The sequence below is a fragment of the Sciurus vulgaris genome (genome assembly GCF_902686455.1).
Source record: "Sciurus vulgaris genome assembly, chromosome: 2".
In the NCBI taxonomy this organism is placed as follows: Eukaryota; Metazoa; Chordata; class Mammalia; order Rodentia; family Sciuridae; genus Sciurus; species Sciurus vulgaris.
Genome location: NC_136462.1, coordinates 161,456,039 through 161,474,196, shown reverse-complemented (window position 1 = coordinate 161,474,196; position 18,158 = coordinate 161,456,039). Strand labels below are relative to the sequence as shown.

Genomic DNA, 18,158 nt, shown 5'->3' with positions numbered 1-18,158 from the left:
AAATGTAAAAGTACTGGCAATATGGCTCAGTGGTTAAGCATCCCTGAGGTACAATCCCCTGGACAAAATTTTTTAAAAATTAAAAATAAATAAACCAATTCAAGGAAAAATGACAGAGTCAAATTTTAAGGTGACTTCTGCCCATGAACATTTCTTTAAGTAAATTAATACAGGTTGATCCAAAATGCTTGGGATCTCCTGTGTTTTAAACTTGGGATTTTTTTTTTTTTCAGATTTAGGGAGATTTGCATATATATAAGGAGCTATTTTTGGGGGTGGGACCCAAATGTACCATGAAAGTCATTTATGTTTCATATACACCTACGCACTTAGCCTACAGGTAGTTTTATTTGATATCTTTAATGCACCTGTATTTTCACTGCAACCAGACACATCGGATCAGGTGTGCAATTATCTACTTGGGGTGCCCTGTCAGCACTCAAACAGTTTCCAATTTGGGGATTACAGATTTCAGATTTTCAGATTCTGGACGGCTTGACCTGCGCTATAATTCTGATCATTACAACTACTGGTGACTTGCTGCCTTTTGAGGCCCACAAAATCAATACAAAAATTAATGGAATTAGTCAATTTCCTCTTAAGAACATGATGCCACTAATACATTAGTTTTACAAACTATGGTGGTCACAAACTAAAGAATTTTAGCTCTTTTTTTAAATACTTTTTAGTTGTTGATGGACAACATTTATTTATTTCTATGTGGTGCTGAGGATCAAACCCAGTGCCTCACACATGCTAGGCAAGTGCTCTACCACTGAGCCACAACCCCAGCCCAGTATTTTAGCTCTTCAAGGAGGATAATTTATGAATATGTCCCGGAACCCATGGAATCAGGAGGTACCAAAGCTGGAATGCAAATCCAACTCAGTGTTCCCTGGGACCATGTGTACTGTGAACCAAGAAATCTGGGGTCTTTATAGCAGAGCCCAAAAACAAAGAGGAGGAGAAGGAGATGAGAAGAAAGGAACTTTCAGAGATCAGCCTTCCCAGGCAGAGATGGCAATGAGGAAGGAGTGGATTATTCACTAAATGATAGTGGGTCACTTTTCATCATAAGGAAAGATAAAAGGCTAACCAGTAACTTAAATGTAAAATAAAAATAAACACGAAACCACTTAAAGACTGTTTAAGAGTGTCTCGACCAACACGATGTTCACTCAGTTCCCCCGAAGCAGGCTGATGAGGGGATTGGAAAAAGACGAACAAACACAAAAATAGAAATGCAGACCCAGTGGCTCAGCCAACCTCTGACAAAGGAGGAAAGACAGTGAGCAGGCTGCACATGTTTATTATATAGGTTTTTACATTAAAGGGATTCACTGTGAGAAAGTTACTTTAAAACAAAGAACCCAATCAATAAATGGGACAAGGAACTGGACAGACACTTTACAGAAGACACACAGGCAATTAATAAATATGTGAAAAAGTGTTCAACATCTCTAGTAATTAGGGAAATGCAAATTAAAACAACTCTAAGATTTCATCTTACTCCAATTAGAATGGCTATTATCAAGAACACAAACAATAATAGATGTTGGTGTGGATGTGGGGAAAAAGGCACACTCATGTATTGCTGGTGGAGTTGCAAATTGGTGCAGCCACTCTGGAAAGCAGTGTGGAGAATCCTCAGAAAACTTGGAATGGACCCACCTTTTGATCCAGTTATCTCACTCCTCAGTTTATACTGGAAGGATTTAAAATTAGCATACTACAGTAAAGCAGTCACATCATGTTTATAGCAGCTCAATTCACAATAGCTAGATCGTGGAACCAACTAGATGCCCTTCAACAGATGAATGGATAAAGAAACTTGTTTATATACACAATGGAATATTATTCAGCCATAAAGAAGAAGAATATTATGGCATTTGCAGATAAATGGATGGAGTTGGAGAATATCATGCTAAGTGAAATAAGCCAATCCCAAAAAACCAAAGGTCGAATGTTTTCCCTGATAAGTGGATGATGATATATAATGGGGGTGGGTGAATGGGGGTGAGAGAAGAATGGAGGAACTTTAGGTAGAGGGAAATGAGAGGGAGGGGGTGTGAAAAATAGTGGAATGAGACAGACATCATTACCCTGTGTACATGTATGATTACATGAATGGTGTGAATCAACATTGTGCACAACCATGGTGCACCCCGTTTGTATACAATGAATCAGAATGCAGTTTGTAAAAAAGTTTAAAAATTAAAAAAAAAAATACAGAGCCAAGGTCTGTAATTGAACAGCCCAATTACAGTCACAGCTCGCACCCACAGTGCTCCATACCCAGGCAGCTGGCACCTGAGTCTTAGGTCATGAACTGATAAACTCCATGGCAACCACGGAATTTCCCTTTGGACAGAGTGTCATCATACTATAGGGTGGTTTTCTTGGCTTTGCACCAAGAGATTCCCAAGGGAAGTGTCAGCCTCTATCTCTAGGCAGTTCAAAGACCCATAATTCATTCACCACTCCTGACATAAGAGAGTACATAATTGATTTATGTATGGAGAGACTCTCAGCGGAAAAGATGGAAGTATAGGACTGTGTAGAATTTCGCCCTCCTTGGACTGTGGACGTGGTTCAATGATGGAGGGCTTGCCTAGCATGTGTGAGGTCCTGGGTTCAGTTTCCAGCATAAACAAACAAAAGGCTTTCTCACTGAAGTTTTACCCTCCTCATCCTCTACTGTAGAGTATAAGAGTACATACTTACTTATCACGGTTTGCAATTTCATATTTATTTTTTTCATCACTTGGTGATGCTTGTTCCCCTAACTAGGCTGAAGCTCGCATGAAGACAGGGCTGCCACCACTGTATTCCATTCCCAGCAATGTTTCTGGCATATACTGGATTCTTCACGATATTTGTTGAGTGAATAACTGAGGTTGCTGGTGGACAAGGTTAGGAACTTGGGCAGGAGTTAAACACCCATAAGGGGAAGGGAGACAAACCTTAGGCCAATGTGAAGTAGGGAGCTGGAAGTGGGCTTAGAAACTCTAAAACTCCAAAGCCCCTCTACCTGTCACATGAAAACTAGAACATTCTGGCCATCAGTCCAAGAAGCATCAAGGAAACTGATCAGCAGCCCTGAATTCTGGATGAATTCTACAAACTCACAAGGGGTACCATGACTTCAAATCGAAGATAGGTCTGGAGAACACTGAGGTTCAAATTTGTTAACCTCCTGAAGACTGGAAATGGGGTGAGATGAAGAAGCCAGGCCAAGGGCATAAGGGAAAGAGAAAGGCTCCAAGGCTTCACTTCAACTCTGTGCGATTTTGCATGGGCTGATCCAGTGCAGAGCATTAACACAGCATTCTGGTGGTGATTCTAAACATAAAACAGTGTGCTCACAGCAGTTGCGCTTTGCTGTGCCTCTGGCTTTCTTGACCTAATGAGATACCTTGTGTTTTTCAGAATGCGGAAGCGAGTTATGACTTCAGCAGCAACGACCCCTATCCTTACCCTCGCTACACAGACGACTGGTTCAACAGGTAAACTGAGCCTTAGGAAGACCATTTACATCAGGCTTTGGGGTTTTAGTTTGCTTTTTTTGGTTTAAGGTTTGAATACAACCAGCAAAATCATCCCAGTGTTTTACTGAATCATATTGACTTTTCTTCTTAGTGGTTGCATTCTCCAAATTCATGGATTTTTTTTTTAAATATTACAATGCTCCTCAAAGAATTATCTTTTGACTATTTTGTTCTATTGAACTAGAAATAATTTGCTACTTTAATGTGCTCATGATAAGAAAAGATAGGAACCAGAGATCTTTTCTCGACCTACTGCAAAGGGATTTTAAAGAAGAAAAAATTTAAAATACTTTTTTCTCTCAATCTGTTGAAACTATTAAAAAAAAAAAAAAAAGCTTTCTGTCCCATGAGTCTGTGTCTGCATGCTTTTGAAAAGCATTTCTGCCATAGTCTTATCACAGCTCATGTAGTCTCCTTCCCTGCTCAAACAAAAGGGTTCAAGTAAAGCCAAGATTAAACCCATGATATAAATTGTTGCTAAGTCCAAATTTTTAAAATTATTATTTTGACTCTTCTATGCAAGAAGCATGATGTCCAGAGAGTGGCCAGGGCAGATTCTCCTTGGACCAGGTGACTTAGAACCAGTTCCTACAGTTAGCAAGTTGATTTGAGAATGTCAGAGGAAGAGACAGGACACATGAATTCCAGGGGTTGGCAATACAGAAAAGGAGAAAGACAAAAAGAAAATTCAAACTTGTAATATGCTTAGAACACCATTGCTGATGTTCAATAGCAAAATGCACTCTCTATCAACTTCATCTGCAGCCTAAAAAGAATGGTACTGTGCTTGGAAGTGTGTATTTGGAGAGTGAGAATAGATAAAGGTCTGAGAACATTAGGTATGAAGTGTCTCTGGTTCCCACAACACACACAACCCTAGATCCTAGCATACACTTAGCAAATAAAACCCTTCAGACACAGGGATCTGAAGTTACCAAATCAATATCATCAAACTGGTAGTTAAATATAATTGGCAATGGCAGTCTGGAACCCTCTAATGAGAAGGGCCTGTCTTTGGCATGATGATTACTATCTCTCTGCAGCTAGTAAGTGCTAACTAAAATTTTGATGGGTTGATTCAGGTCCAAAAATAAAACCAACAGAATAATTTTTCCTAAACCCCATATTTTTAATCCAAACACAATCTCCCCCAACCAAATCTTCCTGCATGATATGCTGTAAGAACAGTCCTTTTTAAAAAATATGCTAAGAACTAAGTATGGTGGTACATGTCCTTAAACCCAGCTACTGGGAGGTTGAGGCAGTTCAAGGCCGGTCTAGGTCATAGTGAGACCCTGATTCAAAATTTTTAAAATAAAATAAAAAGAGCTGGGGTATATAGCTCAGTGGCAGAATGCCCCTGGGTTCAATGCCCAGTACCATAAATAAAAATAAAAAATGTTAAATGCTAAGGAAATGTCTTCTCTCTAATATATTTTCATTTGCAAACTTGTTCTTGAAAACACAGTTTTAAATGGGCCTAAAACCTCTAAAGAGAACTAATTAGTGTTTTGTGTAATAAAAATCCATCCTTGTCAGCAGTAAGAATCCCCATGTGTCCATTTACCCAAGACACAGTCATAGTCACTCAGGCAATCATGATCCCTGTGCCCTAGGAAGTCAATGACTCCAGACGGAGTGTCCACTTTGACCATTAAATAGTTTTTTCCCAATTATCAAGTCATTTTCAAAGATCCTCATCTGCCATGGCTTGTTATTGCAAAGATTGGTTGATACTCTGCTCAACTCGTGGCCTCTCAAAACACAACTGCTATGGTAACTGATTACTGGAGGATGGTAAGTCAAAATTCAAGTCCATACCACTGGGAGAACTCTGGCTCCAAAATGTTGGCACCATCAAGAGATGATGAGGCAGGAGGATTGTAAATTCAAAGCCAGCCTCAGCAACTTAACAAGGCCCCGTCTCTAAATAAAATAGAAAAAGAGCTGGAATGTGTCTCAGTGGTTGTGTATCCCTGGGTTCAATCCCCAGTACCAAAAGAAAAAATTTTAAAAATGAACTTAAAATGCAATAGGTCCTAAAAAGAGGCAGTGCCTAGACCTGGGTCCTGAGTTTGGTATTCATGAACCTATAAGTTTGGGTGTATAAGCTTCTAAGGAACCTGTAATGTCATATGAAGAGGAAACACGTGCTCAAGTCACTACAGTGTTAAATGTAAACCAGGCTTAAAAAAAAGGCAAGAAGAGTTAGTGCACACTGAGCAGTTAACCATCTTTCAGGAGTTGTTTTTAGTGCTTTGCATGTATTAATTCCATTAATTCATATAGTAACCCTCTGAACAAGTATTACCAAAATTATTCACATTTTGGAAACTGAGGCACAGAGAGCTTAAGTAACATGTGCAAGGTCAAACAGCTAATAAATCACAGAAGCAGTTTTTGTACCAGTGAGGAGGTCATTGGTCCAGGATTTGAATGAAAGTAATAGAGGTATGGGGCAAGTATATCCCAGGGCGAGTGTAGCATCTAGACAAAGGTGGAGAAACTGGGGGGTTCCAGAGGTGGCCTGGACGACTGGATCTGGGAATTAGACCAGTACAGGAGCAACATCCTAAGAAGGGTTCACGGACAAAATGGGACAGGGAAGGTTTGGACAGGCTGCCACAAGGAAGGAGAGATTTTGTGGTTGGGTGAGGAACTGGAGGTGTAGATGAGAATCATTCTCCCATTGCCCTCTGGGAGTGCTGCTACCAGAGGCCCAAGGAGCGCTGAGGCCAGCACGAACCCCTGGCGACACAGGATCTGCTACAGATCTCACACAGGAGCCTCTCAACTGCACAGCGACAAACGCACGCCACCAGTTCTTCTGCTGTTCTTTACCAGATGTGGGCCCCAAGCCAGGACTCCATCTCTGCAAGGCAGAATTCGGGCTCTTGAAAAATGCTCATTTCAGCATGCACTGAAACTCCAGGAAAGGTTGACTGATGCTGACCGAGAAGGGGCTTGTTGCTCTTGACTGTTCCAGCCACACTTCCTGCCTCCAAGTCTAGTTAGAACAAGGAGCCATTGCTGCCGAAGAAATGCAGCAGCTCTCCATTATGGGCCCTCACTGCTGTGGAAAGTAGAAAATAAAATGCACTGTAAGGAACAGCCTCCAACGAGCAAGTAAAAAATTCCCCATGGAAGGGAAACCAAGTTGAATAGCAACACATCCTTCCTGGGTTTCCCGGACACTTGAAACCATCCTATCATGTCCTCTTACTTACTTATTAACTTGCTTTCCCTTTAAATCTACATTTCTTCAAGAACATATTTAAAACTCAAAGCCAAGAACTCTTTATGAAAACAAACTTCATAAATATGCAGGAAGCAATTCTCTTTTAGGGAATGTGGACCAGGATGTCTTGCCCTGTGCTTGATTTGATTTTGCAGGACTTGTTTCTTTTTAAGTAGAACCAGTATATTTATTCTATGGTGAGATATTTAATAATAGCATGCAGACCTCAACCTCCAGAGACATATTTAAAACACAACTGAGAAATTTGCAAATGGATGATAATTTCCTCCTCGCTTGCAATCAGAAAAAGACATTCGACCAAACAAAATAACAATAATAATAATAATAACCACAACTCCAAAAAGGTAGAAAATATTACACATCTAACAAGCATCAGTATTGGGCATAACAGATATAACTGATTTGCTGTGAGGCATCAGGATCTAGCATCACATCTTTTTCCTTGCTGGCCTTTAGTAAATATTGATTGGCTAGTTGACAGATGGGTGGCCTACCTTTTCAGCCATGCTGAGATGTCAAATGGTCTTGACATCCATCCATTTTGGAGCTGCCTGCCACTCACAAGTTTTGCGATCCACATTTTGTCAATAATCTTGCAGGCTTACCCAGTTTTAAGTCAATGTTTGGTGATGCATTACATATCTGTATTCCATTACTGTGCTGTTGTCTATAAAAATCCCTCTTGCATAGCATTTCTTTGACAGACATTCACCACTGAAATGTCATCCCTGCCATCGGCAATATTTATGAAGCATCGGGGGACATAGCACTCTCTATCTATTAAGCCCTAAAGAGTAAGAGATTCTGGACTAGATGCAATTCCTGGCTGCAAAAAAGTATGCTATAAATTCAGGAAGGGAGAAGACATTTATTACTCAGGCAACCAAAATTGGAGGGAAGGAAGAAGGATGAATGGATGCTGAAGAACATGTATCTCAATGTGAGTTAATTTGATTGATAACATTAGTTAAACTTTCAAATAAGAAATATTTTCAGGGATTAACTTTTTTTTTCTTATTAAAATTCATATTTCATTTGGAAGAACTCAATGCAACAGACCATGGAAGAAAATGGAAGAAAAACAGCCTTCTCTGGCTTGCTGTTTTCATACTGATATAAACTGATACTTTATCCTGATAACACTCGATGGTTTAGGAATAGATGTCTTGTGAACTGGTTCCAAAATCACCTCCTAATAATTAAATTCAAACTGTTTCCAAAGACCTTGTCTAACTTTTTTCATGTGCGCGTTGAGACTACCTAGTAAGTTGTTATTAGCTTAAAGGTTGCTGCTCATAACTAGCCCTCTCTACATCCAAACCAGAGCACAATGAAATCCAACAGAGTTAATTTTGTTAGCTATTCAGGGCTGTTGGAGAAATACCGCAGGTTTTTTTTGATTTTTATTTCTGGTTCTCTACCAGGAATAGGCAGTATTTAAATTTCCCCTTTAGATAAAAGACATGATACAAATTCAGGGGTTATGGAGAAATTTTTAAAGATTACAAAACAAAACCTGTGCATTGGTGTAATCATTTCTACTTTGGAAGTTAATATCATTCAAGCCATGTAGAGGAATTTTACAATCTTCAAGTAACAAGAATTACTTTCTTTTTTTTTTTTTTATTGGTTCTTTTTAGTTATACATCACATTAGGGTTCATTTTGGCATAATTTTAAAAGCGTAGAATATAATTTATTCTAGACAGAAAAAATCCAGCAGATTACAATTGATAAGTGCACTATCATGTGAATTATTTGGTCTGGGATGAGGATCATGGAATCAGTTTCCCTGTCTATAAAAGGGACTAATGTTTCCACCTTAAACGGTCTTAGTGGGGATTAGAGACAGCACACAAAGAACTTTGGTACAGAACATGCGACACAGAAGGCACTCCCTAAAAGACAGCATATATAATTGTGAATTTCAGTAAAGGGAATTTCTACAGGAGTTAAGTCAAAGATTCCCCAACTAGATAGAAAAGTAAGAGACTCTGTGCCAAAGAGGTAAGAGGCTGGTCTATCCCCTCACCCATCTTACTCAGACAACAATTCTCTCTTCTGAGCTCTTGACAGAAACCATAAAGCACTGACACAAGGTTGAACTTTCTGGCACAAGAGACTAGTGCCTGTATTGCCACATTGATGATTGAGAAAGAAATTACATCCAAAGATACCTTGTATGTATGAGACAATGTCAATTGATTAGGAAAAGTGAAAGGCCTAACATTTAACCTCAGAAAGATCCGGGTCGGGGACTCCTGACTTTTACAGAATAACATGGGCTACTTGCCAACAGACCCAGGCTTTCCCCTGGAGTGGCATTGCACATTCTCCCCTATCACCTATTCTAGCCTGTTTTGCCTATCTATTCATTTTCACTTCTTCTGACTAGTGGACTCTTGAAACCCCCAAGTCTTGCCGTATACAGCTCATTAAACATTAGCCAGCAAACATGGTCCATATCAAACTAGCTGGGGATCTGTATTTGAGCTCTGATATATCTAACATTGAAACTTCTATCTCCAAAAACATAGCTGAAAAGACTGTAGCTAGCCACCATGGGATTTTGGCTGTCTGATGAGACTATGGATCCTGGGATCCTGGAGGACACACAGTCTCATATAGATTGGCCAGGTTGCACACTGCTAAACTGGCCAGCTCTGCCTTCTCCACAATATATCTGTGAATCCAGAGCCTTGAAACCCCATTAAAACTCCTGGCTGGGAGATTAAAAAAAATTAAGGAATCAACTAAAGCAATTATAGGACAAATAACCAGGAAAGGAGCCCAAGGAAAGAGAGAAAAAGTAGAGAGAGAGAAAAAAAAATCTCCACCTCAAAATTAGCCTGCAATCCAAAATTCCAAAACACTTGAAAAAACACACCTAACAAAATGAAAAACCAGGACATGAATTTTTACCAGATGAAATCAATTTTGTGGAGCAGTCTTAAAAAACACTATAAAATAAGTTCTGTGTTGCCTTCTCAGAATGGCAAATGCATAGATGTAGCATCGATTTTAGAAGAAAAATAAGTGATGAAAGAAACCCAAGCAAGAATAAAAGCATGAATATCAAAAAATAACTCACTGCATTGGAAAATATAGCTTCTGAAATAAAATATCCATAAATGGGATAAAAGCTAGCCTGAATACAGTTAGAGAAATAATTGCTGAGCTGAAGATAATGGAGTTTATCAAAAACCTACAGCTAACATTATTCTTAATGGCAAAACTTGCATTCTCTTACGTCTGGGACAACATAAGAATGCTGCCAATCGACTCTTTTATTCAACACAATGATACATCCCATAGCTGATCAAATAATTATAAATCTAAGAAAAGACGTGAGAAAATTATAAAACTAGCGAAACACATAAAAGCATTCCTGAATGATAGAGTGACATATAAGTTCATGAAGAAGAAAGTAGAACAATATAAAAATGTCAAGTTAATCTATTCATTCAGTGCAATTTCAATTAAAGTTTCAGTAGCACTTTTCAATGGAACTAGACAAAATGATGCAAAATTGATATGCAAAAGCACCAAACCAAGAATAGAAAAAGACAAAGAAAGAGGAAGAGCAGAAATAAGGAGGAATTTAATGAAGATATAGAAGAAAAAGAAGATGGGGAAAGATCATAAACAACAGAAAAACAGCAAGGTGGGGAAGCTTCATCCTCCAGATATCAAAACATTATGAAATCAGATGTGAGAGTATAGGCTTAAAATAGGGAGTGACAAAAAGATCAAAGAAACAGTATAAAAAGTCCAGGAACAGACCCCAGGTAAAAGAAAGCTTACTACATGACCAAGATAGCAATAAAAACAAAGACCAGGCAATGGTATTCAGTAAATGATGTTAGCTATTCTTATGAAATAAGAAAACAGGCATCTCTATCCCACATGCTGAGCATAAATATAAATTCTAGGAGAATTAAAGACTAAGTGCATTATAAACCTTTTAAAATAAAATATAGGAAACTTCTTTGTGATCCTGATATAGGAGGGATTTTTTAAACAAGACACTAAATCACAAAGGAAAAGATCAATAAAACCTGGTACATTAATTTGGGTACAGTGGTACTCACCTGTAATCCTAGCCACTCCGGAGACTGAGGCAGGAGGATTTGTGAGTTCAAAGCCAGCCTCAGCAAAAGTGAGACACTAAGCAACTCAGTAAGACCCATTCTCTAAATAAAATACAGAGAAGGACTGGGGATATGGCTCAGTAGTCGAGTGTCCATGAGTTCAATACCCGGCACCCACCCCTGCCAAAAAATACTGCTACATTAAAATTAAACCATAAGTTATACTCCCTGTATGTATAATATGACACTTTACTGTTTTATATATATCTAAAAAGAACAATTTTTTAAAAAAATTAAACCCTTTGTTCAACAGAAGTAACAGTAAACAAAGTTGAAGACAAACCACAGACTAGCAGATGTGTACAACAAAATTTATGTAAAAAAGGATTAATATAAAAATTTACAAAGAATGACTATAAATCAGTGGCAGAGGGAAGAATATATGCCTCAATAGAAAAAAAAAAAAAAAATGGGCCAAGGTTATAAACAGGCAATTGACAGAAGAGAAAATCTAGCTAGTTAACATCTGAAAAGATTACCTTGCTGGTAATGAGGGAAATGTAAAATGAAACTATAAGATACCATTTGGACTGGCAAAAAAATGATAAACCTTGAGAGCATTAAGTGTTGACAAGAACACTGAGCATCAGAAACACTCCCACCCTGCAGAAAGTAGGATATATCCATAGGACCTGTGCTCAGTACTACATAAATATCCCAAAGAAACTCTACCACAGGTGCACAAAGAAATAAAACACAATGATGTTTTTTCAAATTTTTTGTAATAGCAAGTAAATTTTCAAACAACTTAAAAGCCTATCATTAGGAGTACAAACAAATAAATGGCAACATATTTATAAATGGACTACTACATAGTGCTAAAAATGGTTGAACCAAAATCCATGAATAAACCTCAAAAATGCAATTTTGGATAGATCATATGCTATGAAAACTTATATAGAATTTGAAAATAAGTCATAACGTATATGCTAATACATATCTGATCATAAGAGTGTTGCATAGAATGGGCATGAGCATTCTAAACATGAAATTTACTATAAGGGCCACTTCTAAGGAAACAAGGAGGGAGCAACCTTAGGAAGGGTTTCAATTATATCTATAATGATATCTTTTTTAAAAATCTAAAGTATGACAAATATTCAGCTTTGAGGTACTCAGAAAATGGCCATATGAGATTCATTGTTATTCATCAAAATTGTTGGTATCCTTAAAATATTTCATAATTCAAAATACCTGCATTCTCTCTGCTCCAGCCAACTTGATACATAAGATTAACCATCACACTTTTTAATTGCTCATTTCTGATAGTTACGAATAGGTAATAGTTAAAAGTCTTGGTAAGAGCAGAGGTTTAGAAGTAGCAGACCTGAGTTTGAATTCTAATTCTGCCTTCTAATTGAGAAGTGATTCATTATCTCTATACTTCAACTTCCTTGAATTTAAAATGGAGGTTATAATGGGCCATTGAAGGGATTAACTGAGATAATAAATGTAGTACTTTTAGCACAGCATCAAGACCACAGTTGGTATCAGTAAATAAGAGTTGTATTCCATTAGATGTATATATTGTACCACATCTTGAATGTACTACATATAGAAATTTCCAGCTTAGAGCTGGAAAAGGCAAGCAATATGACAAAATCACTCTAGTGCAAAGGCCAGTGGTGTGGAAGGAAGGAATGTGCCTGTACACTCTCTCAGGAGATCTTTAAGGTTGTGGGGTGGAGCATGAGTTTTCACTTAGACGCTTCAGTAGTTGATGCAGGCTGTTCAAGAAAGCCTCAATACCATCATCATGACAGTCCTTGGAACTCCTTCCCACAATGCACCATGGGTTGTGCCCCTAGCTTTGTTTAACCATTGTATCAATTATCACTTGCTATCAAAATGCTGCATAACAAATCATCCCAGAATATAGTAGCTCGAAACAATAAGTATTGATTATTGCTCTATGTGAGTTGTGTACACTAATTAACTAAAAGTAACCCATTCATTCCACAATGAATATGTATTCGAAATATCGCATTGTACAAGCAAATACATGCCATACTATCAATTACTTTAAAATAATTAATTAAATAAATAAAAATATTTTTGAAAGTGGGGGGGAAAGGATAACCTTGCTAGCTAGAGAAAAACACAAAATGAAACAAGATATCACTTCTCACCAATTGGATTAGCAAAAATGGCAACATTTAATGATACCCAAGTTTGGCTAAAAAGGTTCAGTTCCCTTGTCTCATCTCAGTTGGCCTCACCCATGTGGGCATGGTCAGTTGGTGGGCTCACTGTCTGATCTCTGGGTTACCCACATGTCTGGAAGATGGATGGATGTGGCTTGGGGTGACCGGCATGAAGAGTTATGTGTCTTTCATCATCTGACAGGCAGCCCGGGCTTGTTCACGTGTCGTATAAGCAGGGCTGCGAGAGAAAGAGAAGCCACAGTGCTCTTGCAGCTTTGGCTCTTCACCTCTGCCACATTCTTTTGTCCAATACAAGCCACAAGACCACTTCACTTTCAAAGTCAGGAAAAATACATTTCACTTCTCACAGGAGGAGGAAGAAAATCACATTGCCAAGGACTTAGACCCAGGAGAGTGGTGGATTGGGATCACTCTGGCAAGGCAACACACCCATGACCCTGGTCATTTACTTCCCATTGACCTTCATTAGCAGGCTGATCAAGCCACAATTATTTTCCTTCCCCTTCTCACAGGCTTAGGTTTACTTCTAGAGGCAAGAGAGAGCTACTATAAGTTCTTAAGGAAGTAAAGTGACCAGAGGCAGGCATGGTGGCACACACTTGTAATCCCTGTAATTCGGGAAACTGAGGCAGGAGGATGGCAAGTTTGAGGCCAATCTGGGCAACCTAGCATGGACCTTGTCTCAAAATAAGAAGTTAAAGAAGGGCTGTGGATGTAACTCAGTGGTAGAATGCTTGCCTAGCATATGCAAGACCCTAGGTTCAATCCCCACTATCACAAAAAATAAATAAATAAAAATAAAGCAACCACATGAAAATAGGTTTGGAAGAAGCTTTTCCTGACATTTAGGGAAGCAAGCACCTTTGCCTGAGACCATCGGGAAGACAAGAGAAGAGAGAGGGAAGATGTTGGCAAACACTCAAAGGCCCAGGTTGTGAAGAATCATGGTATTGTGAGCAATTATAGGTATCTCCATGTATCCTTGTTATTAATTAGTGTTACCTAATTTAGCAATGAACTGTGTCTTCCTGTATGTTCTTCTGCAGAGTCCATGACACACATCTCCCCACTTATAGGCCAGAGCTAGGGAAATGAGAGCATTATGCAATGGCTTTAATTTGTCCAAGCCAGTTCACAGCATAAGTCCTGCAGGCTTGAGTGAGCCAGGAGAGGGCAAGGACAGGTTTTCTGCCTTAAGAAAGAGGTGTGGAGGGATCCAGTAATGAGGCATTGGTCTCACACCTGGCCCAGGCCCTGTTCCATTGTATGCTTGGGCAAGCACTTCACCCCTCCAAGACCCAGGTTTGACTTATCTGGAATGGAGCAGCACCTCTCACAGCCCTGTGAGGCCTGAAGAATGTGAGGCAGAGTGCTAAACACAGCACCTGGTAAGAAGAAACGGCCCAGTGAGGGTGCTCTGCTTCCTCCTGGCTCTGGCCTCAGTCGCCCACCCACACACTCCACAGGGCTCCACCCACTAGGGGGCCGCCAATGTCGGTCTGCTTCTCAGTGATGTCAGCAAAGGTATTGACCATCCCTCTATACACATTTCTGGTCTCAGAAAGGAGATCTTGTAAAGATTGATCATTAAATAATAAGCTAATTAGTGCCCAGTTGAATTAGACATGGGATTGATTTTTTTTTTAATTTGTTTAAGTATTTGTTCAACATGAACTGAGCAGCTATCAAGCTAGTCAAATTTAGCCAGTATCCATTGAAGTTTTATATGGGGGGGGGGGGGAGGGGGGCATGCTGTGGAAGCTTGAAAAGTTGATTTCATAGTCAGTGAGAGCAGAACAGCAGTTGCTAGAAGGCGCAGAGGAAGGTTTGATGACAGGTACCAAATGCAGTTTGAATTTTGGTATATTTATAAAAAACAGGAAGAGAGGAGGTCAAAGTTTCCCAAAACAAAGAATAATAAAAGTTTTGTTTTAAAAAAAGACACATTTTTTTCAGCATCATGATCTATTACATTGAGCACTCAACAGCATGGGTGCAAAAAAAAAAAAAAAAGTCTACATTAAAACCCTTCATTGAAATGTTTTATACGTTCCACAGACCAGAAACTAAAATAACCTGCTGTACAATTAGTCACAAATATGGTCCTTGAGTTTTTTTTGCCCACACAGAGTGATAAATGTTTAAGAAATAGGAAATACTGATTCAATTATTACATATTGCATACCATCATATACATGTATGAAATTATCACCCAGTATCCCCTCTATATGTACAATTATTATGTTAATTTAAAAAAGTAAAATAAAACAAACAGAAAAAATTAAAATGATATATGTGTGCAGGTACATAAAGTATAATAACTAATTTGAATTTGCCAGCTTGATTGGATTAAGAGATGCCAATGATTAAGAGGCTTCTGGGTGTGTCAATGAGGGTGTGTCTAGGAATGATTGGAACGTAGGCTAGGAACTGAAGTGGAGCCCCTCCCTAAGTGTGGGCAGCACCGCCCAATAGAATGGAATGAAAACTGGAAGAACAAGGAAGCAGATGCAGAAGCAAGCTTGGCTCTTCTTGAACAGATTCTTGATTATTGCTTCAATTGTCTGAGGATATCAGACTCTCGTTTCTTCACTCTTCCAAAGCAGACTCTGCCAGTGATTCTCCAGGTAGTTTCCAGAAGCCCTTGGACTAGGGTAGCACTGTTGATCCTTCTTGTTCTGGGGCTTCTGCCTCTTGGACTACGCAGCTGCTGGTTCTTCCAGTTCTCCAGCTGCAGACGGCCATTGTGGACTATCCAGCTTCTGGTCATGTAAATTAATCTAATATATACCCTTTTTATAATCATACTTCCTGTTGATTCTGTTCCTCTAGAGAACCCTGACTAACACATAAAGTGTGTGGGTGTGTATATATATACATACACATATATGCTTTATATATGATGTGTATTTGCTTAAGAATATGTTTAAATATGCATTTGTGAAGCAGACCAAGTACCCCCACCCAAAAGACCCTTTCCATAATTAACCTTCTCCTCTTGTCAGATCAGCAGGATGTCTGCCAAGGTTATTGTGGTTGGTAGTTTCCCTTCTTGAAAATGCCAGGTTTGCACACAAAAGTTGCGATAGAGTAGAGTTGGCATCCCGGTTGTACGAAAAGACATTGTCTCTGTCTTCTTGATTAAAAAAACTTGTGAAACCTGTGTCTGGTCTAGAGGATGGAAGAGAAAGCCCTTGTCATGTGAACCTCCAAGCCACCCCTCCACCGGGTATGAAGTTCAAAGAATTTCCAAGATCTTTGTTCAGAGGAAGAATTCTTAGTCAAGAGCCACCTCTGAACCCTGCAGTCAATAAATCTGCTTCCTAAAAATTCCTCAGTCTCCAGCCTCTTCTGTCCTACTTCATTTGGATGAATATAGGATGTAGAATACATAGGCTAGGTGAGCGCTTTCCAAGAGGAGCTATCTCTTCAGCTTCAAGTATCCTTTTTTTTTTTTTTTCTCCCCTCTGAGGGATAGGGGATTTGAACCGGCGTCCTTGCACTTGCTAGGCAAGCTCTCTCCAAGGCGAGCTATTTCTTCAGCTCTTAGATTACATATGAATACATAAGTATAAACGTACAACCAGATATAAGCCCAAATATGTATTTAAATATATATATTTAAAGGATATATGGATCAAAATAAAATGTACATATATTGCATTTTTTTTTGGTTTTTTTTTTGTTTTGTTTTGTTTTATTATAAACAAATGGGATACATGTTGTTTCTCTGTTTGTACATGGCGTAAAGCATATATTGCATTTTATCATATAGATCTGTCTGAGATTCCATGCTATTTTTTCATCATTTTCTCCAGTTTTTGGATAAATGGTAGCTATGAAAGTCACATCTATAATAGACTATCTCATCAAGTTACACCACAACTAAGTGCCTTCCCCAAAATCTCAGATGTGCTTTACAAAAACCTGAAAGATAAGTAGATAAGAATTTTCCCGGCACCTGATTTTTTCACAAATGACTACAGGGTTTCTGTGCACACGAATAAACAGATTTCATTCTTGTTCTCAAGGACATTTTGAGCCCACCAAATAAGTAGCCTTTGTGGAGGCAGAATTTATTGTTGCTCCTGGAGAGAAAGAAAATGTGTTTGTATGTGTGTGCAGGTGGGCGTGTACATGCATGCATGTCTACTGATTTTACATATTATACATATTCAGAAAATATACATAATGTATAAATATGTGTATAAATATAAATACATAATCTATAACAAAAGAGGCTGATTCAATGAAGCTGTAACCATTATCCCATTTGGACAGGCAGCATTACACCCCTGTGGACTAAAACACCCTTGGAAATAAGCACCAGCCCACGATTCCATTACTTCAAAAAAATCAGAGCTGTTCCAACGAGCACACACCTGTTTTATATTATGTTTCATTTCTAAGGAAACCTATGTGTTATCCGCAGGAAGATACTTCAAATTTTAAAGTAAAGATCAAATGTTAAGGTTAAAAATGTTCTCAGAAACTTCTTTATGATGGAGACAACCCAAGGTCAAGAAGGCCACTAGAGAGAGGGGCAGGATGAAAGAGAACGTTAGGATATACAGACAGAAAATTGGGTGGGCCACAGGCTGGCTCAGCCCCAGCAGAACCCTTAAAAAGAAACCAATTGTTTCCAGCTGGTAGAATTTTAAAAACCTCCTCCAAATACTTTTGGGGATTTTTTCTCAGGATTTTTTTTTTTTTTTTTTTTTTTTTTTTTTTTTTTAGGCTATTGTGAATGGAATTGTTTCCTTGATTTCTTTTTCAACAGTTTCATTATTGATATATAGAAAAGCTATTGATTTCTGCATGTTGATTTTGTATCCTGCTATTTTGCTGAATTTATTTATCAGCTCTAGAAATCTTCTGGTGGAGTTTTTTGGGTCTTCTAAGTATAGGATTCATACCACCTGCACACAGAGATAATTTGACTTCTCCTATTTGTATCCCTTTAATTTTCTTCTCTTGCCTGATTGCTCTGGCTAACTTTCAAGTACAATATTGAATTGGCATGGAAAGAGTATAAA

At 38.6% G+C, this 18,158-nt stretch overlaps 1 protein-coding gene across 1 annotated transcript in view; it reads left to right on the top strand.

Moving 5' to 3' along the window:
- The window catches only part of PCSK2 (proprotein convertase subtilisin/kexin type 2), a 295,543-nt gene that overhangs the window by 235,451 nt on the left and 41,934 nt on the right, over window positions 1-18,158 (top strand). Inside the window, exon 6 of the mRNA XM_079128483.1 lies at window positions 3,430-3,506. Within this exon, the coding sequence (XP_078984609.1) occupies window positions 3,430-3,506 (77 nt within the window). The remainder of the gene's footprint in view (window positions 1-3,429; window positions 3,507-18,158) is intronic.